This window comes from Mus caroli, unplaced genomic scaffold (genome assembly GCF_978045245.1).
Source record: "Mus caroli unplaced genomic scaffold, Mus_caroli_1 scaffold_1, whole genome shotgun sequence".
In the NCBI taxonomy this organism is placed as follows: domain Eukaryota; kingdom Metazoa; phylum Chordata; class Mammalia; order Rodentia; family Muridae; genus Mus; species Mus caroli.
Window position 1 is genome coordinate 86,545,649 of NW_028227256.1, and position 26,603 is coordinate 86,572,251.

General features: G+C 47.5%; 1 protein-coding gene across 1 annotated transcript in view; it reads right to left on the reverse strand.

The window, feature by feature from the left end:
• Positions 1-1,085: 1,085 nt before the first annotated feature.
• Drc11 (dynein regulatory complex subunit 11) overlaps positions 1,086-26,603 on the reverse strand; it is a 120,295-nt gene continuing 94,777 nt past the window's right edge. The window contains exons 16-19 of the mRNA XM_021165896.3: positions 19,022-19,108; positions 14,391-14,568; positions 12,492-12,730; positions 1,086-1,675 (exon numbers count right to left, since the gene is read on the reverse strand). Of these exons, the coding sequence (XP_021021555.1) occupies positions 1,559-1,675; positions 12,492-12,730; positions 14,391-14,568; positions 19,022-19,108 (621 nt within the window). The 3' untranslated portion in view covers positions 1,086-1,558. The remainder of the gene's footprint in view (positions 1,676-12,491; positions 12,731-14,390; positions 14,569-19,021; positions 19,109-26,603) is intronic.

Here is a 26,603-nt window from a genome sequence, read left to right on the forward strand (position 1 = left end):
AGGCTAATGACATTAATTACTGCCCCCTTCACTTAGGAGCATGCTCAAGAGGATCTAATTGCTATGTAATGGCCCAGGAATAACTGAGACCCTGGCAGAACTGCAGAGGAGTGTGTCCCCTTTTCTCACCCGCCCCTCCACCCTACTCCTGCCACCACCTTGCTTCCTCTCCTCCCAAGATGCTTCCGTGCCTCCTGGGTTCACTGTCATGGAGAGCCCAGGCTGGGTCTTAAGTGTGATTGCAGGTAAGTCTATCGAGTTTCACAACTGCAACTTCTCTGTGGAATATGGTAGGGCAGACTTCTCACAAGGCCTGAGTGACAGACAGCTACCCCGAGCATCTTTGAGATGATGCCGGCCCCAGCTTGTCAGGGAGAGGCTCACCCCTGCTCACCTGGGGAAGCCCACAGAGAAGCTAAGTGGAGAGCAGCCACTCCAAAGCACTGTACCCTGGGCTTTGGAGTGGCTGCTCTCCCTAACCCCTGCAGAGGGGGGCAGTTGCAGAATCCAAAGAAAGCATAGGTTACTGGGCCCAGAAGTTTCTCTTTTAAGGTTTTTCTGGGACAACTGTACTCTCCAGTGTACACAGACCCTGTCCAAGGCTTGACAGGGGCAGTGAGGGTCTCTGTGTCTGCTCATGTGTGCTGTCCTCCACGTGCAGACATGGGCTAGAGAACGCTGATCTGTTAATCTTCCTGTGTGTCATGGGCCATGCTGCAGAGGCTTGAAGAACTTGGATGTCTGGCCCAGCCTGTTAGTGGGAGGGAGACATGGTGACTCTGTGTTGTACCCTCTGTGTTGTGCTGGGAACCTAATCCAGGACCTGTGCAAGCACACACACACTGTCAACCATCTCTGCAGTCCCAACTCCATTTTTTATGTCATTGTTTTTGCCAAGTCTTTGGCCTGCAGAGGTCAGGTAGCTTCTAGAAGCCGGTCATCTCAGGGGTCCAATTATTAGCAGGGACCACTGCACTTCCTGCGCCTCACCTGAACGTTAGGAGACTGGCAGACTCCACACTGAAGATTTTGCTTAGCTCCAATGACCAAATTACTGAGTCAGTTCAAGGGCAACAGCTTTATTTCATTATGTGATATTCATGACTACAGCAAATAATTAATTTATTAAAATATGTGCAACAAAATATACAATGCGTATGGGTTAATAAAGAGCTAGTGTACCAACAATAGAATTACGGTGCTCTTGCCATGGGAGAGACCTCCCTTTATGTTGTAATCTTGGTGCTAACTCATACTGGCAAGTGTGAGAGCTGGGCAGAGTGTGGGGAAACAAGGGAAGCCAACTTGATATTGACAGACTTTGCATGAGTTAAGGGATAATGGCAAGTAATGGTTATGGCTGTAAGGGACATCTTGCTTGGTGTGCAGCCTCCTGAAGGATAACAGAACACAGTGGTCAGGGTACAGTGCTTTGGAGTGGCTGCTCTCCGCTTAGCTTCTCTGTGGGCTTCCCCAGGTGAGCAGGGGTGAGCCTCTCCCTGACAAGCTGGGGCCGACATCATCTCAAAGATGCTCGGGGTGGCTGCTGAGGAAGGCATTACTTCTTCTTTTTGCCCCTTTTCCCCTTCTTTCCTTTGTCCTTTTCCTTTTCTTTGTTGCCAACGGTTAGTGACAAGACTCGCTTTTTGCCCAGAGGGGTTTTGGCATACCAGTTCTGGAATGAAAAGATGTTTAGGAGATGATCAAATTACATGAAAATGCTGAGATAGTCCTGGGGGTAAAGATGCGACTGCTAGGAAGGGGATGGGCACTGGTGTTAGGCACTGGGCATTTGATGTGTGTTCAGGACATTCCTAGCTTGGATTTCTGTGACTTGAAATGTGTCCTCTGGCAGTAGTTTTAGAGAACCACATATCAACTCCTGGGCATAGTCCTGCCTAGTTAAGACACCTGAGGGTGTGGCCTTCCTTGGTAATGTGTATGGCTTCTGGCTCACATATGGCCAGCTATTAGTAGCTCAAGTAGACACCTGTGACCACAGGAAGCCTCAACATTCTCTGAGGGAGGTGATGTAGAAAACATGACACTGATAATACTTTATTCAAAACCTGAGAAACCTTTCAGTTTATAACCTTACAGATAATCTCAGCGAATGATTGTACTGGGTGCTAGTTATCAGTTTTCTTACAATTCAGTTAACAAAGATTTGTCCCTCTCTCCTCACCCCCCCCTTTGTGTGTGTGTGTGTGTGTGTGTGTGTGTGTGTGTGTGTGTGCAGGTACTTGGGGAGGCCAGAAGAGGGCATCAGATCCCCTGGAGCTGGTGGAGTAGCAGTTGTACATCACTTGATGTGGATGCTGGGAGCCAAACTAGGCATAGTTTAACCTGCTGCTACCAAGTTATTTTCTGTGAGCGGGAGACTATTTGACTTCAAATGACCTTGTTTCCTGTCATTTGGGTGCTAGTTTAGCTGGATATAAATACTAGCTAGATGATCGTTTCTCCCCTGCACTCTGAAGATGTAAGTTACTGTTTTCTAGTGTCTCATGATGTCAAAGAGATGTGTGATTGCCCATGCTGTTTCTTTGGGGCAATTTGTTATCTTATGCTTAGACTTGTAATAATTGACAAAAATGGGTTTGCTCCTATTTGTCTAACTGGCTGCTTGGAATTTATTTTAATCTGATATCTCATGCTTTTAATTTGGGAAAATTCTCTGCAAGTATTACTTTAGACTTACCTTGTGTTCTTTTCTTCTGGGAATTCTGTTAGTTAAAGGTCAATGCCCTTTAACTTGTCTTATCTGTTTTGTTTTTCTGTGATGCCTTCTTGGGGGAACTCCCTAGGGCCAATTTCTAGTTCTGTGGTTTGCTCTTTGACCTTACATAGTCTAGAGTTCATACTTCTCTTAGTTTTAATGTAATTAACTACTATTTTTTCATTTAAAAGTTTTGTTTTGTGGTTTTAAAAGATAATTATGTTATTTAATTTAGTAATTTTTTTATGTTTCAAAGGTTCATTTCTAGTGGGAGTCATATTTTCACTTATTTTCTTGAACATGAAATTATATGTATTCAAAGCATTTTATTCTTTTTTACAATTTAAAAATTATGTTTTGAGGCTGTAATATGATTATACCACTTACCCCCCCCTTCTTTTTCCTAGCTCCAAACCTTCCTACATACCTTTTGCAAATTTCTCAAATCACTACTTAGAGCTGCATACTTGGGATGTCACAGTTCTGGGACGGTCGCACTGGTTTAGGTCATGGCATGGGTAGGGCTGTGTGCCTCCCAGAGTCCCCAGAGGAGAGGCTGCTCTTTGGCCTGCTGCAGCTTCTGCAGACCCCTGCTCTTCTGGTTGGTGGTTCCCTGTCCATCTAGTGACTTTGGGCTACTTGAGAGCCAGTGAGTATCTCTTCAATTGCTCCCCCCATTCTCTCTTTTAATCTCCTCATCTCCTTTCAGGGTTCTATTGGACTAGAATAGTTCAGGCTTAGGCTGAGGATCTTAGGGTCAGTTGGCAGCAAATGTATTCTCCCTTTGCCTCCCAAGCTCCACAAGCTCTGTGTATTAAGGTCCCTTTGAGGGACTTTTGCTTACCCCTCCTCACTTCTTTATAGTGCAGGCTCTTTACCCATAAAAAAGAAGGCTGTGAGGTCTAAATGATTATACCATATAGCATTGCATGTTTTCCCACCAAGTCCAAAGAACGTTCACAGGGAGCTGTGAGCTCAGTAGATACATTCCTGAAGCCCAGTTAAGGGAGATTTATGGACCAGTTGCTGTACCATGTCAGCAATGGTCCTCACAGCATCCAGAAGCGTGATGACATCATTCCACCTGCCCAACTCTTCACTACACGTGTCACTAACAAATCTATGGAAGATCTACTTGGGGCTAGGCACTGTGTCTGGTGCCCCACTGTGATTGGGGAATAGGGTGATGGCGGGAAATGATTCAGTTTCTTTTTTTTTTTTTTTTTTTTTTTTTTTTTTAAATATTTTTATTACATAATTTCCTCAATTACATTTCCAATACTATCCCAAAAGTCCCCCATAGCGCCCCCCACTTCCCTACCCACCCATTCCCATTCTTTTGGCCCTGGCATTCCCCTATATTGGGGCATATAAAGTTTGCAAGTCCAATGGGCCTCTCTTTCCATTGATGGCCGATTAGGCCATCTTTCAATACATATGCAGCTAGAGACAAGAGCTCCAGGGTTCCGGTTAGTACATCATGTTGTTCCAACAATAGGGTTGCAGATCCCTTTAGCTCCTTGGGTACTTTCTCTAGCTTCTCCATTGGGAGCCCTGTGATACATCCAATAGCTGACTGTGAACATCCACTCCTGTGTTTGCTAGGCCCCGGCATCGTCTCACAAGAGACAGCTATATTTGGGTCCTTTCAGCAAGATCTTGCTAGTGTATGCAATGGTGTCAGCGTTTAGAAGCTGATTATGGGACGGATCCCTGGATACAGCAGTCTCTAAATGGACCATCCTTTCATCACAGCTACGAACTTTGTCTCTGTAGCTCCTTCCCTGGGTGTTTTGTTCCCAATTCTAAGAAGGTGCACAGTGTCCACACTTTGGTCTTCATTCTTCTTGAGTTTCATGCGTTTAGCAAATTGTATCTTATATCTTGGGTATCCTAAGTTTTGGGCTAATATCCACTTATCAATGAATACATATTGTGTGAGTTCTTTTGTGATTGTGTTACTTCACTCAAGATGATGCCCTCCAGGTCCATCCATTTGGCTAGGAATTTCATAAATTCATTCTTTTTAATAGCTGAGTAGTACTCCATTGTGTAAATGTACCATAATTTCTGTATCCATTCCTCTGTTGAGGGACATCTGGGTTCTTTCCAGCTTCTGGCTATTATAAATAGGGCTGCTATGAACATAGTGGAGCATGTGTCCTTCTTACCGGTTGGGACATCTTCTGGATATATGCCCAGGAGAGGTATTGCTGGATCCTCCGGTAGTACTATGTCCAATTTTCTGAGGAACCGCCAGACTGATTTCCAGAGTGGTTGTACAAGCTTGCAATCCCACCAACAATGGAGGAGTGTTCCTCTTTCTCCACATCCTCGCCAGCATCTGCTGTCACCTGAATTTTTGATCTTAGCCATTCTGACTGGTGTGAGGTGGAATCTCAGGGTTGTTTTGATTTGCATTTCCCTGATGATTAAGGATGTTGAACATTTTTTCAGGTGCTTCTCTGCCATTCGGTATTCCTCAGGTGAGAATTCTTTGTTCAGTTCTGAGCCCCATTTTTTAATGGGGTTATTTGACTTTCTGGAGTCCACCTTCTTGAGTTCTTTATATATATTGGATATTAGTCCCTTATCTGATTTAGGATAGGTGAAGATCCTTTCCCAATCTGTTGGTGGTTTTTTTGTCTTATTGATGGTGTCTTTAGCCTTGCAGAAGCTTTGTAGTTTCATGAGGTCCCACTTGTCAATTCTCGATCTTACAGCACAAGCCATTACTGTTCTATTCAGGAATTTTTCCCCTGTGCCCATATCTTCAAGGCTTTTCCCCACTTTCTCCTCTATAAGTTTCAGTGTCTCTGGTTTTATGTGAAGTTCCTTGATCCACTTAGACTTGACCTTAGTACAAGGAGATAGGAATGGATCGATTCGCATTCTTCTACATGTTAACAACCAGTTGTGCCAGCACCATTTGTTGAAAATGCTGTCTTTCTTCCACTGGATGTTTTTAGCTCCCTTGTCGAAGATCAAGTGACCATAGGTGTGTGGGTTCATTTCTGGGTCTTCAATTCTATTCCATTGGTCTATTTGTCTGTCACTATACCAGTACCATGCAGTTTTTATCACAATTGCTCTGTAGTAGAGCTTTAGGTCCGGCATGGTGATTCCACCAGAGGTTCTTTTATCCTTGAGGAGAGTTTTTGCTATCCTAGGTTTTTTGTTATTCCAGATGAATTTGCAGATTGCACTTTCTAATTCGTTGAAGAATTGATTTGGAATTTTGATGGGGATTGCATTGAATCTGTAGATTGCTTTTGGCAAGATAGCCATTTTTACAATGTTGATCCTGCCAATCCATGAGCATGGGAGATCTTTCCATCTTCTGAGATCTTCTATAATTTCTTTCTTCAGAGACTTGAAGTTTTTATTATACAGATCTTTCACTTCCTTAGTTAGAGTCACGCCAAGATATTTTATATTATTTGTGACTATTGAGAAGGGTGTTGTTTCCCTAATTTCTTTCTCAGCCTGTTTATTCTTTGTGTAGAGAAAGGCCATTGATTTGTTTGAGTTAATTTTATATCCAGCTACTTCACCGAAGCTGTTTATCAGGCTTAGGAGTTCTCTGGTGGAATTTTTAGGGTCACTTATATATACTATCATATCATCTGCAAAAAGTGATATTTTGACTTCCTCTTTTCCAATTTGTATCCCTTTGATCTCCTTTTGTTGTCGAATTGCTCTGGCTAGGACTTCAAGTACAATGTTGAATAGGTATGGAGAAAGTGGACAGCCTTGTCTAGTCCCTGATTTTAGAGGGATTGCTTCAAGCTTCTCACCATTTACTTTGATGTTGGCTACTGGTTTGCTGTAGATTGCTTTTATCATGTTTAGGTATGGACCTTGAATTCCTGATCTTTCCAAGACTTTTATCATGAATGGGTGTTGGATCTTGTCAAATGCTTTTTCCGCATCTAAGGAGATGACCATGTGGTTTTTATCTTTGAGTTTGTTTATATACTGGATTACGTTGATGGATTTCCGTATGTTGAACCATCCCTGCATCCCTGGGATGAAACCTACTTGGTCAGGATGGATGATTGTTTTGATGTGTTCTTGGATTCGGTTAGCAAGAACTTTATTGAGGATTTTTGCATCAATATTCATAAGGGATATTGGTCTGAAGTTTTCTATCTTTGTTGGGTCTTTTTGTGGTTTAGGTATCAGAGTAATTGTGGCTTCATAGAATGAGTTGGGTAGAGTACCTTCTGTTTCTATTTTGTGGAATAGTTTGTGAAGAACTGGGATTAGATCTTCTTTGAAGGTCTGATAGAACTCTGCACTAAACCCATCTGGTCCTGGGCTTTTTTTAGTTGGGAGACTATTAATGACTGCTTCTATTTCTTTGGGGGATATAGGGCTGTTTAGATCATTAACCTGATCTTGATTTAACTTTGGTACCTGGTATCTGTCTAGGAACTTGTCCATTTCATCCAGGTTCTCCAGTTTTGTTGAGTATAGCCTTTGGTAGAAGGATCTGATGGTGTTTTGGATGTCTTCAGGATCTGTTGTTATGTCTCCTTTTTCATTTCTGATTTTGTTAATTAGGATGCTTTCCCTGTGCCCTCTAGTGAGTCTGGCTAAGGGTTTATCTATCTTGTTGATTTTCTCAAAGAACCAGCTCCTTGATTGGTTGATTCTTTGAATAGTTTTTCTTGTTTCTACTTGGTTGATTTCACCCCTGAGTTTGATTATTTCCTGCCGTCTACTCCTCTTGGGTGAATTTGCTTCCTTTTGTTCTAGTGCTTTTAGGTGTGTTGTCAAGCTGCTAATGTGTGCTCTCTCTAGTTTCCTTTTGGAGGCACTCAGAGCTATGAGTTTTCCTCTTAAAAATGCTTTCATTGCGTCCCATAAGTTTGGGTATGTTGTGGCTTCATTTTCATTGAACTCTAAAAAGTCCTTAATTTCTTTCTTTATTCCTTCCTTGACCAAGGTATCATTGAGAAGAGTGTTGTTCAGTTTCCACGTGAAGGTTGGCTTTCTATTATTTATTTTGTTATTGAAGATCAGCCTTAGTCCATGGTGATCTGATAGGATGCATGGGACAATTTCAATATTTTTATATCTGTTGAGGCCTGTTTTGTGACCAATTATGTGGTCAATTTTGGAGAAGGTACCATGAGGTGCTGAGAAGAAGGTATATCCTTTTGTTTTAGGATAGAATGTTCTGTAGATATCTGCCAGATCCATTTGATTCATAATTTCTGTTAGTTTCACTGTGTCCCTGTTTAGTTTCTGTTTCCATGATCTGTCCATTGGTGAAAGTGGTGTGTTGAAGTCTCCCACTATTATTGTATGAGGTGCAATGTGTGCTTTGAGCTTTACTAAAGTTTCTTTAATGAATGTGGCTGCCTTTGTATTTGGAGCATAGATATTCAGGATTGATAGTTCCTCTTGGAGGATTTTACCTTTGATGAGTATGAAGTGTCCCTCCCTGTCTTTTTTAATGACTTTGGGTTGGAAGTCAATCTTATCAGATATTAGAATGGCTACTCCAGCTTGTTTCTTCATGCCATTTGCTTGGAGAATTGTTTTCCAGCCTTTCATTCTGAGGTAGTGTCTATCCTTTTCTCTGAGATGAGTTTCCTGTAAGCAGCAAAATGTTGGGTCTTGTTTGTGTAGCCAGTTTGTTAGTCTATGTCTTTTTATCGGGGAGTTGAGTCCATTGATATTAAGAGATATTAAGGAAAAGTAATTGTTGTTTCCTGTTATTTTTGATGTTAAAGTTGGCATTTTGTTCTTGTGGCTGTCTTCTTTTAGGTTTGTTGAGGGATTACCTTCTTGTTGTTTCTAGGGCGTGGTTCCTGTCCTTGTATTGGTTTTTTTCTGTTATTATCCTTTGAAGGGCTGGATTCGTGGAGAGATAATGTGTGAATTTGGTTTTGTCGTGGAATACTTTGGTTTCTCCATCTATGTTAATTGAGAGTTTGGCTGGGTATAGTAGCCTGGGCTGGAATTTGTGTTCTTTTAGTGTCTGTATAACATCTGTCCAGGATCTTCTGGCTTTCATAGTCTCTGGTGAAAAATCTGGTGTAATTCTGATAGGCTTGCCTTTATATGTTACTTGGCCTTTTTCTCTTACTGCTTTTAGTATTCTATCTTTATTTAGAGCATTTGTTGCTCTGATTATTATGTGTCGGGAGGTATTTCTTTTCTGATCCAGTCTATTTGGAGTTCTGTAGGCTTCTTGTATGTTCATGGGCATCTCTTTCTTTAGATTTGGGAAGTTTTCTTCTATAATTTTGTTGAAGATGTTTGCTGGTCCTTTGAGTTGAAAATCTTCATTCTCATCCACTCCTATTATCCGTAGGTTTGGTCTTCTCATTATGTCCTGTATTTCTTGGATGTTTTGAGTTAGGATCTTTTTGCATTTTCCATTTTCCTTGATTGTTGTGCCGATGTTCTCTATGGAATCTTCTGCACCTGAGATTCTCTCTTCCATCTCTTGTATTCTGTTGCTGATGCTTGCATCTATGGTTCCAGATTTCTTTCCTAGGGTTTCTATCTCCAGTGTTGCCTCATTTTGGGTTTTCTTTATTGTGTCTACTTCCCTTTTTAGGTCTAGTATGGTTTTGTTCATTTCCATCATCTGTTTGGATGTGTTTTCCTGTTTTTCTGTAAGGACTTCTACCTGTTTGATTATGTTATCATGTTTTTCTTTAAGGATTTGTAACTCTTTAGCAGTGTTCTCCTGCAATTCTTTAAGGGATTTTTGTGCTTCCTCTTTATTGTCTTCTTCCTTTTTAGCAGTGTTCTCCTGCATTTCTTTAAGTGTGTTATTAACGTCCTTCTTGAAGTCCTCTATCATCATCAGGAGATATGCTTTTAAATCCGTGTCTAGCTTTTCCGGTGTGTTGGGGTGCCCTGGACTGGGTGAAGTGGGGGTGCTGGGTTCTGATGATGGTGAGTGGTCTTGGTTTCTGTTAGTAAGATTATTACGTTTACCTTTCGCCATCTGGTAATCTCTGGGGTTAGTTGTTATCGTTGTCACTATTTAAAGATTGGAGCAGAAGCTGTGTTCCACTCACCAGCAGTCCCAAAATCCTGCGGCGGGGGTCGTGGGTAGCTGGCGGGTGTCAGGCAACCCTGCGCTCCCGCTACCCTGGCGCTGATCCAGCCGGGTGAGGCCTGTGGCCCTACTCAGGCTGGTTTCTGCTTCCCTAACTAATGCAGTCTCAGGTCCCGCGCAATTGGATTGGAGCAGAAGCTGTGCTCCCCTCACCAGAAGTCTTAAGATCCTGTGGCGGGTGTTGTGGGCAGTTGGCGAGTGTCAGCAGACCCTGCGCCCCAGCTGCTCAGGTGCTTTTCTGACCGGAAGAGGCTTGTGGCCCTGTGTGGGCTGGATTTCTCTCTCCCCAACCAGAGCAGTCTCAGGTCCCGCGTGATTGGACTGGAGCAGAAGCTGTGTTCCACTCACCAGCAGTCCCAAAATCCTGCGGCGGGGGTCGTGGGTAGCTGGCGGGTGTCAGGCAACCCTGCGCTCCCGCTACCCTGGCGCTGATCCGGCCGGGTGAGGCCTGTGGCCCTACTCAGGCCGGTTTCTGCTTCCCTAACTAATGCAGTCTCAGGTCCCGCGCAATTGGATTGGAGCAGAAGCTGTGTTCCACTCACCAGCAGTCCCAAAATCCTGCGGCGGGGGTCGTGGGTAGCTGGCGGGTGTCAGGCAACCCTGCGCTCCCGCTACCCTGGCGCTGATCCAGCCGGTTGAGGCCTGTGGTCCTACTCAGGCCGGTTTCTGCTTCCCTAACTAATGCAGTCTCAGGTCGCGCGCAATTGGATTGGAGCAGAAGCTGTGCTCCCCTCACCAGAAGTCTTAAGATCCTGTGGCGGGTGTTGTGGGCAGTTGGCGAGTGTCAGCAGACCCTGCGCCCCAGCTGCTCAGGTGCTTTTCTGACCGGAAGAGGGTTGTGGCCCTGTGTGGGCCGGATTTCTCTCTCCCCAACCAGAGCAGTCTCAGGTCCCGCGTGATTGGACTGGAGCAGAAGCTGTGTTCCGCTCACCAGCAGTCCCAAAATCCTGCGGCAGGGGTCGTGGGTAGCTGGCGGGTGTCAGGCAACCCTGCGCTCCCGCTACCCTGGCGCTGATCCGGCCGGGTGAGGCCTGCGGCCCTACTCAGGCTGGTTTCTGCTTCCCTAACTAATGCAGTCTCAGGTCCAGCGCAATTGGATTGGAGCAGAAGCTGTGCTCCCCTCACCAGAAGTCTTAAGATCCTGTGGCGGGTGTTGTGGGCAGTTGGCGAGTGTCAGCAGACCCTGCGCCCCAGCTGCTCAGGTGCTTTTCTGACCGGAAGAGGGTTGTGGCCCAATGTAGGCCGGATTTCTCTCTCCCCAACCAGAGCAGTCTCAGGTCCCGCGTGATTGGACTGGAGCAGAAGCTGTGTTCCACTCACCAGCAGTCCCAAAATCCTGCGGCGGGGGTCGTGGGTAGCTGGCGGGTGTCAGGCAACCCTGCGCTCCCGCTACCCTGGCGCTGATCCGGCCGGGTGAGGCCTGCGGCCCTACTCAGGCTGGTTTCTGCTTCCCTAACTAATGCAGTCTCAGGTCCCGCGCAATTGGATTGGAGCAGAAGCTGTGCTCCCCTCACCAGAAGTCTTAAGATCCTGTGGCGGGTGTTGTGGGCAGTTGGCGAGTGTCAGCAGACCCTGCGCCCCAGCTGCTCAGGTGCTTTTCTGACCGGAAGAGGCTTGTGGCCCTGTGTGGGCTGGATTTCTCTCTCCCCAACCAGAGCAGTCTCAGGTCCCGCGTGATTGGACTGGAGCAGAAGCTGTGTTCCACTCACCAGCAGTCCCAAAATCCTGCGGCGGGGGTCGTGGGTAGCTGGCGGGTGTCAGGCAACCCTGCGCTCCCGCTACCCTGGCGCTGATCCGGCCGGGTGAGGCCTGTGGCCCTACTCAGGCCGGTTTCTGCTTCCCTAACTAATGCAGTCTCAGGTCCCGCGCAATTGGATTGGAGCAGAAGCTGTGTTCCACTCACCAGCAGTCCCAAAATCCTGCGGCGGGGGTCGTGGGTAGCTGGCGGGTGTCAGGCAACCCTGCGCTCCCGCTACCCTGGCGCTGATCCAGCCGGTTGAGGCCTGTGGTCCTACTCAGGCCGGTTTCTGCTTCCCTAACTAATGCAGTCTCAGGTCGCGCGCAATTGGATTGGAGCAGAAGCTGTGCTCCCCTCACCAGAAGTCTTAAGATCCTGTGGCGGGTGTTGTGGGTAGTTGGCGAGTGTCAGCAGACCCTGCGCCCCAGCTGCTCAGGTGCTTTTCTGACCGGAAGAGCCAGTTTCTTTAGAGATGGACAGAATGATTAAATCCATCAAGAACGGAGGTGAGGAGGACATGCATTAGGATATGCCTAGAGTCACACAGTCAGTCCTCAAACAGGAGGAAGAGGCTTTGCTTTTGGCAGGCAGGGTTGGAGGCTGAAACTGTATTCTAGGCAAATACTGTGCCCCGGAGCCATCCCACGCTCCCAGCTCTGAAATCAGTGGCTGTCAAGCTTACTCCTTCATCCCACAATTTACCTGTTACTCTACACAGCCACAGCTCAACCTAGAAGACATGCGCTCTACCTTCTAGGTACAAATAAAATCCACAAGGCAAGTGAATGCCCAGGGGTACAAAAGACTCTGTGACTTGGGAAAGGTGAATTTCAAATTTCACCCTAAGGGGCAGGACTCAAATCCATGGAGGCCAGGAAAATGGAGGGAGAGGGGAGGTCACAGGACAAGTGTTTGCCTAGGATTTGGCTGGCAGGGTGTTCTGTTACCTTAAAACTCTCTTCTTCCTCTCGGTACACAGGGTTCATGTTGGTCATCATGGTGATAAACTCGATGGCAGTGAGCGGCTTGTGAGCCTGCTGCCGGAGTCTGCGTTCCGTGAGCACGTCTTTGATCACTTGCACGATCTGTCCTTGTGTGAAGCCATCAGTGACTTTAGATAGGCAGCTGATGTTCAAGGAATTCGTGAGCTCACCTCCATTGCGTAGAATGATTTCTTTCCACAGAACTGTCACATCCGAGAGAGCGGGGGGGGGGTGTTAGAGGTTGGAGGCAGAGAACAAAATTAATATAGAGCCAGGCACGTTAGCCAGGCTCTCCATTCAAAACCCAGTCTCATAGAGAGAGGGACTCTCAGAGAAACCCACCCTGGCTGGTTTGCAATTCAAATGAGCAGACAGTTGAATCAGTTCAATGCATCTCCTTTGGAGGCTTTTCCAGCACTGGGGTGCATACTGGAGACCCTCAGGTCTCTTGTAAATTCACAAAGAAAAATGAAACTTGTGTGGTTTTAAAGTGAATGTGGCAACTTTCAAGATGGGAGACTGACCCTGGGTGTGGGTGGCTTCACTGCTCCTCGAGGTGTTGTGCTTTCCCCTGAGTTTGGATAAGTGGGAGACGAACGACTTTCTCTTTTTAACTATAAGGTTCATTTCTTGTATTATTGTTGTAACTGGAATAAGAATATAAATTCCCATTTTCTATTAGCTGGTGCCAGGCTCCACATAGTAACACCACACATGGGACCAAATTGAACAAGTGGACTTTCTGCTTTGCTGTTCCCCTGATGGCTGTCAGCATGCCGGCTGACTGCATCGGATGGGTGCTGGGGTTGGGACAACCGTTCTGTTAGAGGCACTTCCTGCTCATGAGGAAAGGATGCCTTTTTCACCATGATGATGAAGCCAGAAAACATTTAGGAAAGTATCTATCTATGCTATGACCTGAGGTTATTATTTATTTATTTATTTATTTTTTTGGTCACAGATTCCAATTGCCTGTGATGTCCATCGATAGCTTCCCGTTAAAGGCTATGGTTTTGTCAGACAACTGAAGCCGCTCAATCCAAAGCTAAACCTAATGCTGTAGTCCCTTAAGATGACCACAGCGTCTCTTTGCCATAAAGCAGTATAAAATATGTGCAATAAGAGCAAAGGAAAAGTGAATGAGATGAGGAGGGAAAGGGAGCACTGAGGGGAACAGAGTGGATGAGGTAAGGAGGGAGGGGAACAGAGTGACTGAGATGAGGAGGGAGGGGGAGCACTGAGGGGAACAAAGTCCTCCTTACGGCTGCAGGAGCAGGGTCCTCGCCTCTCTGTTCCTCTCAGCCCGGATTCATCACTGGCCCCTGTTCTGCACAGTCTCTTCATTTCTCCTCATCTCTTCATAGTCTCCTCATTTCCTCTCATTTCTGCCCAGCCTTCTCCACTGTCCCTCTTCTTCTTTCCTGTTATGTCACCTGTGACACCTACCAACCCACCTTCCCTCTGTTGTTCTGGTCTGGCTGGCTGTGAAGAACCACTGTGGGCCTATGTGACAGGCAAGCCCCAGGTGGACAGAGACCTCCCAGGTCCTAGTGTCTCCCTTGCTGTGTCTGTAGTGTGGATTTTATGAAGCCAGGATCACACTCTCTGCAGATTGAGTACAACCTTGGCCCCTGAAGTGTCCACATTCGTCTAAGCCAGTGGGCCTCAGCCTTCCTAATGTTGTGACCCTTTAATACAGTTCCTCTAACCATGATATTATTTCATAGCTACTTTATAACTGTGATTTTGCTATTGTTATGAATCGTTGATGTAAATATCAGATATGCGACTCCCCAAAGGGGTGGTGAACCACAGGTTGCGAAACACTGTTCTAAGCCTCATGGAAACCCTCATGAAACTTGCCATATCTGGAAGCGTAGTCAGGTCTGGGAACCAAGATGATCTTTTGGTACACTCTGCAGAAGGGCTGGAGCTCCGCGTCGAAAGGTCGGTGCGTGGTCCCCACAATCAGGATCCTGTCATCCGGTTTCAGGAGCTTCAGGAGTTTGGGGAGGTATCTTTTTAGGCGTTTTGGTTCAAACTGGGAGAAGGAGACAGGGGAAAGGTTAGGCCACAGGGAGAAGAAAACTGAGAATGGAGAACATGAAGGGGCATGTGCGGTGTCGTGCGCCCGGGGAGGCTACTTCGAGGTTCTGTTTGAAGCTTTTCAAAGTGTGACCCTGGATGAGCCTTGGAAAGCGCCTCCTATTTGGCTGATTTTTTTCTTGTGGCGTTGTCCTGCCTTTGGCCTCTGGCATTCAGACTTGGGATCAAGAAGGAAGAAAGAGAAGCACCTGCTGGAGGACCCAAGACCTTGACTCTCAGTGGCCACCCCACAAGGCTGATTTCTTAGAGGAAGGAGCCCACTTTGTTCTGAGCTGTCTAGAAGATGGACTCAAGGTTTCCCTTGCTGTTCAAGGCACCACGAGGACCCAAGGTCCTGGATCTCATGTCACCAAGGGCTCTGCCACTGTGTCAGCACCTCAATGGCAGCTCCAGGCTGTAGTATTTCAGTGCTATCACACTGTGATGGTTTGTACGTGCTCAGCCCAGGGAGTGGCACTATTAGAAGGTGTGGCCCTGTTGGAGTAGGTGTGGCCTTGTTGGAATAGGTGTGGCTTTGTTGGAGTAGGTGTGTCACTGTGGGTGTGGGCTTTAAGACCCTCATCCTAGCTGCCTGGAAGTCAGTATTTTGCTAGCAGCCTTCAGATGAAGATGTAGAACTCTCAACTCTGTCTGCGCCATGGCTGTCTTGATGCTGCCATGCTCCTGCCTTGACGATAATGGGCTGAACCTCTATAAGCCAGCTCCAATTAAATGTTATCCTTGTAAGAGTTGCCCTGGTCATGGTGTCTGTTCATAGCAGTAAAACCCTAAGACACACACCAAGAGGGAGAAGCTGGAGTGTGGATGAGTTCTTCTCGGGACCCCAGGGAGAATCAGAGCCTGCCCTGGAGTTAAGTCTCACTGTACGGCTAGATGAGGAGGAAGCACGGGAAGGGAACTTAGGCAGAGATGCCCACGCCCAGACTTGATCACCAGGGCTCCTGTTAACTAGTGACTAATGGTATTCTGCATCTTGTGAACTTAGTGGACAGTTGGTGTCTCCTTTGGGAAGATGTAGAATTTAGCTTGTTAGAAATTGGGGGCTTCGTTATTTTGTCTGGGTTTCTTGAATTTCCACCCAAATTAGCTTTACATGTGTGTGAACGAGTCAACCGCCATGCTCTCGAGGGTTGCACTGCACTGCTAGGTGGCTCTTTGGGGAGATGCTGTCTGTGATGGTTAGCTTGTCAACACAAGCGAGGGGCATCTGGGAAGAGGGGACCTCAGAAGAGAAACTGCCTCCATCAGATTGGCCTGTGGGCACATCCATGAGGCATCTTTTTGATGAATGATTGATGTGAGAGGTCCTAGACACCTGTGGGCGGTGCCACCCCTAGGCAGGTGATCTGAGTTAAGAAAGCAGGATTGAGAAAGCAGTGAGGACCATACCAGAGAGTAGCGTTCCTCCATGGTCTCTGCTTCAGTTCCTGACCCTGGGTCCTGCTTGAGCTCCTGCCCTGGCTTCCCTTAATGTAACAAGCCTTTTCCTTCATTAAGTTGGCTTTGGTCAGTGTTTTATCACCGCTAGCAACCTAACTGGCTCCATCTTAGCAACATTAAATCTTCAACCCACAGTACCAAATGTCTTCCGGTCTGTCTAGGTCTCGCAATGGTTTTATAGTTTTCAGAGGGGTCTTGTGCTACTTCTGTGCCGTGGTGCGTTTCAAAAGCATTTTCTATGGGTTGGAGACAGAATGTTGCCGGGTTGAGTGGAGATGGGGAGGGTAGACAAGGCCTTTAAGGAGTGAAGTAGAACAAACAAGACTTACAGGGGTGGGTAGGATGTTAGGGGTGCAACGTGTGAGCTCCCCAAAGACTGGTGGAGAAAGGATTGGCCGGAGGGTTCTGGAAGGCTGGAAACAGGGACACACCTGCATGGCTGAGCCCTTTCACCTTTAGTAGCCCAGTTGCTATGGTGATGGCGGCGCCCACCTTCCCCTTTCTGAGGCGAGATATTGCTACTTGCTTGTCCTGAAATGGCAGGGAGATCTGAAATTAAGTACCCTATTTGGATGACAAATGTTGGTCCTGGATGGCCTCCACAGTGACACCGTCACCCTGAGGACGTGTGCATTCTCTTGAGTAGGGAGAGCAGGGGTGTGTTCATCCAGTCCACGGCTCCCCCGTGCTCAGGCCAGTTCGGTTCCATTTCAGAGCTGTTCATTCAGCACGGCCCGCTCATCAATCATGCCGGGAAACAGCTCCTGATTAGCTGGCTACCTCCACATCCGCCACCCCCCACGGCTGGCCTGCCAGTCTCTCATGACTGTATTACCGTGTGCAATTTCAAATTAGTGGCTAGCATCCACACAGCAATTTCAATTTGCTTTTCTGCAGTTAGCTCCACAAAATGAGCATCGTAGCCAGCGCCAACAAAGCAAGCAGTTCCCCGGTGGAGACCTATTGTGGCAGCAGGGAAGGCTGGGGCCAGATGAAGTAACAAAGGGTAATGGGGCAGTAAATGCAGGAGCAGGCGCCCTTGTCTCAGTCTGTACCTTCGTCTCTGACGTGACTGACCGTTTGCTTACAGCAACATCAGGAGGCAGGCACCAGCAAGGGTCTGCCGGGGCAGAGCTGGGCTCTTCAAAGCAGGATGGTTGGACTCCTTATTCCCTCCCCACAAGACTGGGCTTTTCTGAAAATTCTGAGATGGCTGGGCTGAGTTGGAGGAACAGGAGTGAGCAGCAGGAGAAAGAGAAAAAGGAGGAGGAGGAGGAAGAGGAGGAAGAAGATGATGATGAAGAGGAAGAGGAAGAGGAATTCCAGAGTTTTTCATCATTGGCTCCTAAGACAAGAGGTCTTCAAAGGCAGGACCTGGGAGAAATCTAGCATGGTCCCAGGGGTGCTATGGGAGACAGGGAAGGACTGATGGCTGGACATGAAGCAGAAGGAAATGTCTTTGCATTAAGGCCCTTCCAGCTTCTGTGATTTGTGGTCCTCAAAAGCAGGGGATTCCCCTGACAGCCAAGGATCTTCTAGCTGGTGTGAACAGAACAAACGTTTAATTTGTCCACAGTGGGGCTGTGCCTCTAGCACCTTCCATATCCTACAGAACAGACCCAGCCATGGATGGCAGTTGTGGGGTCATGGAGGCAAGACAGGGAGGGTGGGTGTGGGGCCTAGAGAGGTGGTTCATCTGTACCACAGACGTCTCCATCTCTGCCAGCTTCCTGCCTTGGGTACCGGTTCCCTATGTGAGCTGTCTCATCTTCCTACCCACTCACCTCTGGATCTCTCATTAATCACATTCCTCAGATTTTTTTTTTTTATTTTTGCGGACTTGGGTTGCTATAAAGCTAAGGGCTCTTGGGAAAGGAAGCCAGACAAATTTCCTGAACTCAGAGGTTCTTTGGGCTGATGACTAAGTAGAGACTAAGAGAGATCAAGTTACTTGACGGCAGATACACAGCCAGCTAAGGTGAATGGCCTCCTGAGTTTCACATCATCCAGGCTGGAGTCCTGTGGGAGAGGTCTATTAGCAATCCACATTATGATGATACCATGTATGTGAACCCTGGCTAAGTCAGACTGGGACTTTTTTTTTTTTTTTTTCCCTCCCTCAATGTCTTAACATGGTCAGCAGAGGGCGCTAACCACTGGCTTCCCAGATGTAACAAATATGTAACAAATGAGTCTTCCTAAGAGGTTTTAAAATGACAGGGCAATCAGGGCTCATTTGGAGAAGCAAAGATTGAGCTTTTGGGCTTTACCCAAATCACCTCTACCTGCTGAAAGTGATGTATAATACATAAGTGATTAAAATCCTTACCGATTTAATCAGAAATTCACGGCTAACCACTATTTGCTTTGGTACAAATTGGCGTGGAATAACAAGCCCGTGAATCTGTGTTTTTTTTTTTTTTTTTAAAAACTTGTGGGAAAATTTCTGGTGATTTGTGGGGGGAAGTGTGGGGGAGGGGGGCATTGAAAGGAGAGAAAAGAAGGAAGGAAGCAATTGAGACGGAGCTCCCCAGAGGCCCTGGATGCAGGGCACTTAGCTGTGCTGTTGATGGCCTTTGTTTGAGAATTTCGAGCCCTTTGCTATTTATTATTATGAACAAAAGGAAATGGTAATAATAACTTTGTGTGTGCCTCTGGTCGCAACTGAGCAAAGTTCTCTGAATTGTTTCTTCTGAATCATGTTTGGACTGAAAAACTTCCCTCCTTCGCTTTATTTATTTTTTTCCTCCCAAATTATGCCTCATAAAAACCAAGGCACTGGCTTCTTTCAAACCCTGACAGGCACTAATGGCAGAGAGAGCCTTCCGTGGAAGAACTTAAAGCCCCCAGAGTCTCCTTGGAAAGCTAAGACATTCTTGAAACGTGGAGATGTCCCCCTGTGAGGGGACACGTCAGAGAATGAAGACTGGGTGCCTGGGAGGACTCACCCTTTTCTCTGCCTGCGGGACTTTTTTGTAGAAGGTTTTCTCTGTGTCTTGGATCCACACCACGGAAGGCTGAAGCTGGCGAGCCACCTGCAGAAGACAAGAGCCAGCCTAGGGGTGAATGTGTTTCTTCCTGAGGGACACTTGTCCTCTTTCCCTGAAACATGACTGGGGACATCTCTGACACACCTTGAGGAAGGCAGACCCTTGATGTCACCCAGAAGTGAGCTTGTTCACCTGCCTCATGGAGGCTAGCATCCATGGGTTTTGCATCTCGGTATCTGCCTAGGAGGTGGGGCCATAGGGTGGGACAGGCCTCCGCCACTGCAGGCCCGTGTTAATGGACACATTCCTGTATTAGAGCCCAGAGCCCCTGCCTGGTTTGGTTTATCATAAGCCACTGGTTCTCAGCTGAAAGTGAATGGGAACAGGGCCATGTGCTCTAATCACAGGCTACTCACATTCCCAGGTTCATTCAGGTTTGCTTGCTATGAGAAGATGGTTTCATCACAGGCTCCCGTGATGCTATTTGTGCATCTCCGTTCACCCGCGCCTTTGTGACTGAGGCTCCCCTGCAGGACGGTGGCTCTGGCCCTTTCTAGAGCGAGCAGGGATTCATGCCAGAGTTAGGACTGGACTTAACCAAGGCATGTGAATAAATTGCCACAGGCTTAACAATCTCTTCAAAGCACCAGCCTAGTAGTGGAGTTGAGGTATTTTTTGCAACAATTTGCGCTTTGTGTGAAACTGTGGCAGGTAAAGGCAATAGCAGCTGCAGCATCTAGCCAGTGTTAGGAACTCTTATTTATACATTTCTTGAAAACAGTGTTGAGGCAACATTATTTACGCACTGACTGGCAGAAAAGTCACCAGGGGCGGATGGCCAAGTCTGTTTCCCTGGCATTGTGTGCCAAGTGAGAAAACAGATTATGTGTCTTCAGAAACAAAGTAATGTTGACTGAACTCAATCCAACCCCTAGATCACATGCATCCGTTTTCCCCCAGCACATGAGGACACTCAGCAAACTTTAGGAGCCCACACTGTTGAGGAACTATTATATTAGGCTTTTAGACCTTAGGCCATAGAGTTTGAGAATTCAAGTCTTATTCTTTTTTTTTTTTTTTTTTTTTTTTTGGTTTTTTGAGACAGGGTTTCTCTGTGTAGCCCTGGCTGTCCTGGCACTCACTTTGTAGACCAGGCTGGCCTCGAACTCAGAAATTCGCCTGCCTCTGCCTCCTGAGTGCTGGGATTAAAGGCGTGCGCCACCACGCCCGGCTCAAGTCTTATTCTTAAACCCCAGGCCTCAGATGGTGTGGGCTGTAACTGAGGGTGGTCCAGCAAGGAGCAGTGGGGCTGCTTTGTTCCAGGCACAGGGCACAGGCACTGCAAACGCCAGAGCCAGCATGCATGTGATGCAGCCACCCCTCGTAGGGGCCTCTCTGGGCTTTAGATGCCTGTGATCTCCTCAACTCAATCCCACAGAGTGTGCCCCATTACCTGCCGCCCCCCTCCCCCCGTTTATAGACAGGGGTCACTGAGGGCCAGAGGTGATCTGAGCTACACAGCTCCAAAATGGCAGAGGCAGGATGGAGGCCACCACGGTGTGGGAAGCAGGGGCGATCTGCTTGTTGTGGTTCCCTGTCTGTTCTACACAGAACTGGACAGTTCCCGAATCTCTGTCTCAGGGGAGGACCAAGGGCTCTGGAGGCGAATGCACGGAGGATGAGGACCCAAACACTCTCTGCTGCTACGAGCCTAGCTCTCTTTCTTCATGGTTCTTCTCCTGAGCCCTACCCCAAACCACTGTGACCTCTGAATTTGGGGCAACCTCCATGAGGGGTGCTTTGTTTTGGCTTAGCCTCCTGTGGTATATTTTTGGCACTAGAATTCGAACAGACATTTTTCCCTTTCCCAGATTTTGATTGCCAGAGAAAAAGAGAACAAAAAGTTCAGTCAAGGAGCTGGGGGAGATGGCTCGGTTAACAAAGGCGTGCTAAGCAAGCATGAGGGCCTGAGCTTGGATCCCCAGCCCTAGGTAAGAAGCCAGTACAGTAAGTGGTATATGTGTCCCAGTGCTGGGAGCTAGACATGGAAGGATCCCTAGGGCTTGCTGGCTAACAGTCCAGCCAAAGCAGGCAGATCCTGTTTTAGTGAGAGAACTTGTCTTTAAAAAAATAAGGGGGCTGGTGAGATGGCTCAGTGGGTAAGAGCACCTGACTGCTCTTCCGAAGGTCCAGAGTTCAAATCCCAGCAACCACATGGTGGCTCACAACCATCCGTAAGGAGATCTGGCACCCTCTTCTGGAGTGTCTGAAGACAGCTACAGTGTACTTACATATAATAAATAAATAAATCTTAAAAAAAAAATAAGGTGGTGAATGATTGAGGAAGACAAATAATACTGACCTCCGGATCCACACACATGCACAGGTAATTACATTCACACACAGAGACATACAGACACAGACACAGATACACACACACACACACACACACACACACACACACACTCGCGCACATGTACAGGCATAGGCACATACATGCACACACATACATGCACACACACATGCACTCATGCACACACACATGTGTGCACATGCATAGGCATAGGCACAGGAACATGCACATGCACACATATACACATGCACACACACCCATGCACACACAACCCTTCAGACTGTGCTAGTAACAGATTAAAACAGCTGTATCTGGCCTGGCCCTTCTCATGCTTCACCCTTCTTTCCAAATCCCATGCCCACCACTGCCATCCTCTGGAACTCTGCTGTATCTTCGCATGGCTGCTAGTGGAGGTAAGGGTGCCTGGTTGAGGGGGGGGGGGCTGGGAAAAAAAGTCTCAACCCAACGATCTGAGGAGTGACCAGCACAAACCAGCCACCTGCCCTGCAGCTGCCACCCTTGGGGCAGATACATGCCACAGGATGAAGGGACACCCTCTCTCCTTCTCTCTCCCTCATCTATGTCTTTTATTTAATGAAATCAGCATCCAGAGATGGCAGAGCAGCTTATTAGCTGACTCTCCAGCTTCAGTATTCTATGGGTCTCTAGGGGAGGCGGCACAGGAACTGTAGAGAGAGCGGCTGGAGCCAGCCATCCTCCTCCAGACCTGCAGTGTGGAATCTGTCATGTTTGGGAGCCAACTCTTTGCTGGGTGGTGAGGACTCAGAGAGAGGTGCAGAAACAGTGCAGGGTGTAGGCTCCCCGTGAACAGTGCCAGTCCTGGCTGGGAAGCCATGAGAAAGGATGGTTAGAAGGAGACAGTATCAGGGAATGCTGGCTGCCAACTGGTGCTTAGAATTTAACTCCCGCCATGTGTGCCTGTGCTAATCTGTGGGAGGTACACTAGGGAGCAAGAGGAGCCAGAGTACTGCAGCCTCCTCTCCCCACAGCGTTCTCGCTTTCCTTGGGTTGACACTGGAGACTCTAGACCAGCGGTTTTCAACCTGTGGGTCATGACCCCTTTCGGGGGTGTGTGTCACACTACCCTTTCCCAGGGGCCTCCTATGACCATGGGAAAACACAGACATTTACATTATGATTCATGACTGTAGCAAAATTAAATGACAGCTATGAAATAGCAACAAAAGTAACTGTATGGTTAGGGGTCACCACAACATGAGGAACTGTATTAAAGGGCCGCAGCATTGGGAAGGTTGAGAGTCACTGCTCTAGATAGTGATGTCCTGGCTGAGAAATGGCACCATCTGGCATCAGAGCTTTTAAATTTTAAAAGTTATGATTACAGGTGGTTATTTGAGGCTATTTTCATACATATGTATAATACATATCTATAGTTTGAGCAGATTACTTCATACTTCTGCCTCTCCCATCATTCGTGCCTTTTCTCCCATGATTCCCCCCCCAATAACTTCTTCTCCCCTCACTTCCTGTCTACTTCCAGTGTCCTCTCTTCTTGCAGTCTAGCAGAAAGGTGACTGAGAAATAACCACCTTGCTCCTGGGAGAATGAATCTCTTGGTCCTGGGAGCATGAATTCTGTCCTTTCGGTGGGGAAGCTGGGAGGTGGTCACAGGCCTTCCTGTGCAGTGTTGGGCAGAGAGGAGAGGCCTGGATCACTGGACGGTGAGGCAGGATTAGAGGAACAGAGGCTGCTTTTCATGGTGGGTGAAGACATGGGGGTGAAAGGGAGTTGCTTTCTCAATTTTGGCCTGGATTTAGGAATGAAAATTATGTTCTCTTCCTTCCTTTAGAGGCCAGGGGCAGAGAAGTTCTGAGGCACTGCGTGGAGTGGCTGGACCATAAAGATCAGTAATGTAGGGGCCAGTTTTTAGGAGGACCTCAAGGATCCAGGAAAGCAGGAGAGGGCAGCTGTGAATCTGCAGGTGGTTCAACGACAGCGGAGGGAGGGTAGTAGGGGCAAGGGGGATGAAGACTGTAGGCACAGATGGAAGCAGACAGAGCTTCGAGGTTCCCAGATGGAAGGAGAAAGTACCAGTGCTGCTCTGAGTGGGAGCCAGGCTCTTGGGCACTGGGAACGACACATAGTGCAAAGGTTTTTTAGGGTGGTCCCAAAGGGGCCAGAGGCTGGAGCCATGTGATGGAATTTGTTTATATGTTAGAAGCCATGGATACCCTGAGAAGACTTCAAGGTTCTATCTGTGTTAAGGTCAGTGTGTGAGGACTGCCATAGTTGGCACTAAACTGAGACTTGGGCCACCTTGGCTCTGGGGGCAGTGGGAATGGCTGAAGGACACTGGGAAGGACAAGGTGGGAGGGGAATAGAGGCTTCTAAAGAGAGCAGGTGAGACAGAAGTGGTGCATGCCTGGGAAGGCTGGAATGGACTCAGGGGCATAGAGTTGGCCATACATACAAGAAGTAGATGTGGAATGACCAAGAGGACAGTAAGCTTAGAGGGGACCAGATGAAGGAGGAAATGAGGTCAGCATGGGCCACTGTGAGCTTGAGGGTACCTGACATCAGAAAAGACCAATGGTCCAGGAGGGAGATTATCCAAGAATGGTGTGGAAGGATCTGCAAGAGGAGAGAAGGGTTGGATAGACTATGGCTGGGACAGAGCTCAAGGACCATTCCAGGAAACCAACGATGAAGGAAAATGGGGTCTGGGAGGGCAAGCCATCCTGGATGCAGATGCAAGATGGAACACCTGGCTGTTGGCTACGATGGCCAGGAAGCTGAGCAGCTAGGATGTCACTGGTGGCCTTGGCAGGAGTGCAGGGGACAGACAGGCTGCTGAAGCATGCTGGGACAGAGTCTAGAAGACAAAGAGGGTCTTTCAGGCAGATGTGCAAATAGTGATTTGGGGAGGAGAGTGCAGACACATCTAGGCAGCTTAGCTTGTGAGAAGACCTCAGAGATGGCGTGGGATGAGGAGAGAAAGCTAGGGAAGGCAACCGTGGAGGGAGACGTAGAGAGAGAACCACCACCGTGGGACAGGGGGTGACATGCTGAGAGATGAGGACTTAGACAGACTCCCTGGTAGGCGACAGGCAGGGAGAGGGGCTATGACTAGGTAATAAAGTGGCAAACTTCCAAGATGGCTGGCTTCTTCCTCACCCTCCTGACTTGAGGCCGAAGCCTGTTGGTCTAAAACAAAGGCCTTGTAGGCTTTTGTCTCCCACCAGCAGCCCCCCTTCCTGATGGTCTGGCTCAACAAATTCAAGGCGGGATCAGGACACATCACACAGCAGTTGCAGCCAAGCAACCACCATATCTGCCTTCAAACTGACCAACCTCCAAGTGGGGGAGGAAAACTCTGAGGCTCTCGAAGCTCCAGGCCTTGAGAGGAGACTGGAGTTTTTCCTTCCCTTCTGAGCCCCGACCTTCTGCTTCACAGAGTGCATTTTCCTCTGTGTGCCTGCTGCCTGCATGTGGTTCCTCATGCACTCTGACTGTGGAGCTTGAGTTTTCTCTGCTGCTGCCTGTTGCTCTTCAGATCTTTCTTGCCTTTTATTTCCTTGACTGGCAGAGAAAACAAACCAGTCAGGACCCCTAGACTGTGCCATTTGTGGGGATCCTCTTGGATTTTTCTGAAGACTGTATCAACTGGACACAGTAGAGCAGCTGGGCAGACATGCTTGCTAAGGAGGAGGTCTCTGACTGCAGCACTCACCAGTGCAGTCTAAGAGCACAGAGCCCCTGACTCTGTCCATCTCACATCTGTCTTCAGGCAGTCCCTGTTGTTACATCAGACACAGAGATGGGAAGGTTCCGTGGCTCTGTGAGCATTGCTATGTGGACTGTCTCGAAGGCACCCACCTCCCAAACCCCAGATAGAAAACGTACTTCTCTAGCATCATGATAGCATGAGGGACTATATCATTCATTGGCTCTAACCTTATTTTGAACACATTTTGAACAAAGTTTCTGACCTTCCCTAGGTCTACCAGTGCTTAGATGTGCATTTGGGGAATATGATTGATATTCCCTTAGATAACTTCTGGAGGGACAGGGCCTTGTAGAAGCCACACCATGGGTTGTGTGGCTTTAAGGTTGCAGCCTCCTGGAGGCTCCATCTGTTAACATCGCCCCCCACCCCTGGTGAATATGTAGGGACCATCACAAGGGGACTAAAGCATGTATAGCCTGGGTCATTAATTTGCCACCTGTTAAAAGCGTAACACATATTTTCTTTTTTCTTATATTCTTTCAAAGCTTTGTCACAAAACAGCAGCTTAGGCTACAAGGCCACAATGGTCACTCTGTGTTAAGTTTGCTATCAGCATTGCTGTAGATAAATTTCTGGCTTGGGGATTATGATAAATAATGGTCAACTAGGTCACCTTGCAAAATTTGAAAGCTGCTGTGGTGGATCGAATAAGAATGGCCCCTTGAGACTCGTAATTTGAGTCGTTAGTCATTAGGGAGTGGCACTATCTGAGAAGGATTAGAAGGGCTAGGAGGCATGGCCTTGTGGGAGAGTGTGTGTCACTGGGGATGGGCTTTGAGGTTTCAAAAGGCCATGCCAGGCCCAGTCTCTTTCTACAAAGTTCTTTTCCACTTTCTCTTGTGGCACTTGTTGGCATTCAATCTCATGCTAGTGTTTAGTCTTAGATGGAGTTTATTACCCACTTTGGGCTGTATTTCCAAGCAACATGACTCTGGGAAGAAGCAGGTCCAGCTGCTACTGGCCTCACAGTGTTCATGGTCACTGCATGGATCCCATCAGTTTAAAAATGCGGGTTGTTTACAAGATCCTGTAGCTGTCAGATGGAGGCTGAAAGGGCACACAATACTAGACTGTGTTTTCATATCCTATCTGTGCCCTTCACTGTTTAACTGGGGTCAGAGCTGCAGACAGGCCATTTGATCATTTAAAAAGCATTTTGCCGAAGATAATCCAGGGTGAATGTGGCCAGTTGCCTGCTGGAACGGGCATGTTCCTTCCAACACAATCTTGCATTATTCTACCAACTTAATCACTGAAGATCAGTAAGCCATTATAGGGCCAGGACATTTGTGCAAGGTGACTCTGGCCTCAGTGGCGTAGAAGTTCTGTGATGAAATTGAATGTCTGCTAACCCACCAAGTGCAAGGCCAGGCTGTTTCCACTCTGAGAGAAAAGCTTTTAAAGCCATCACGATTCAT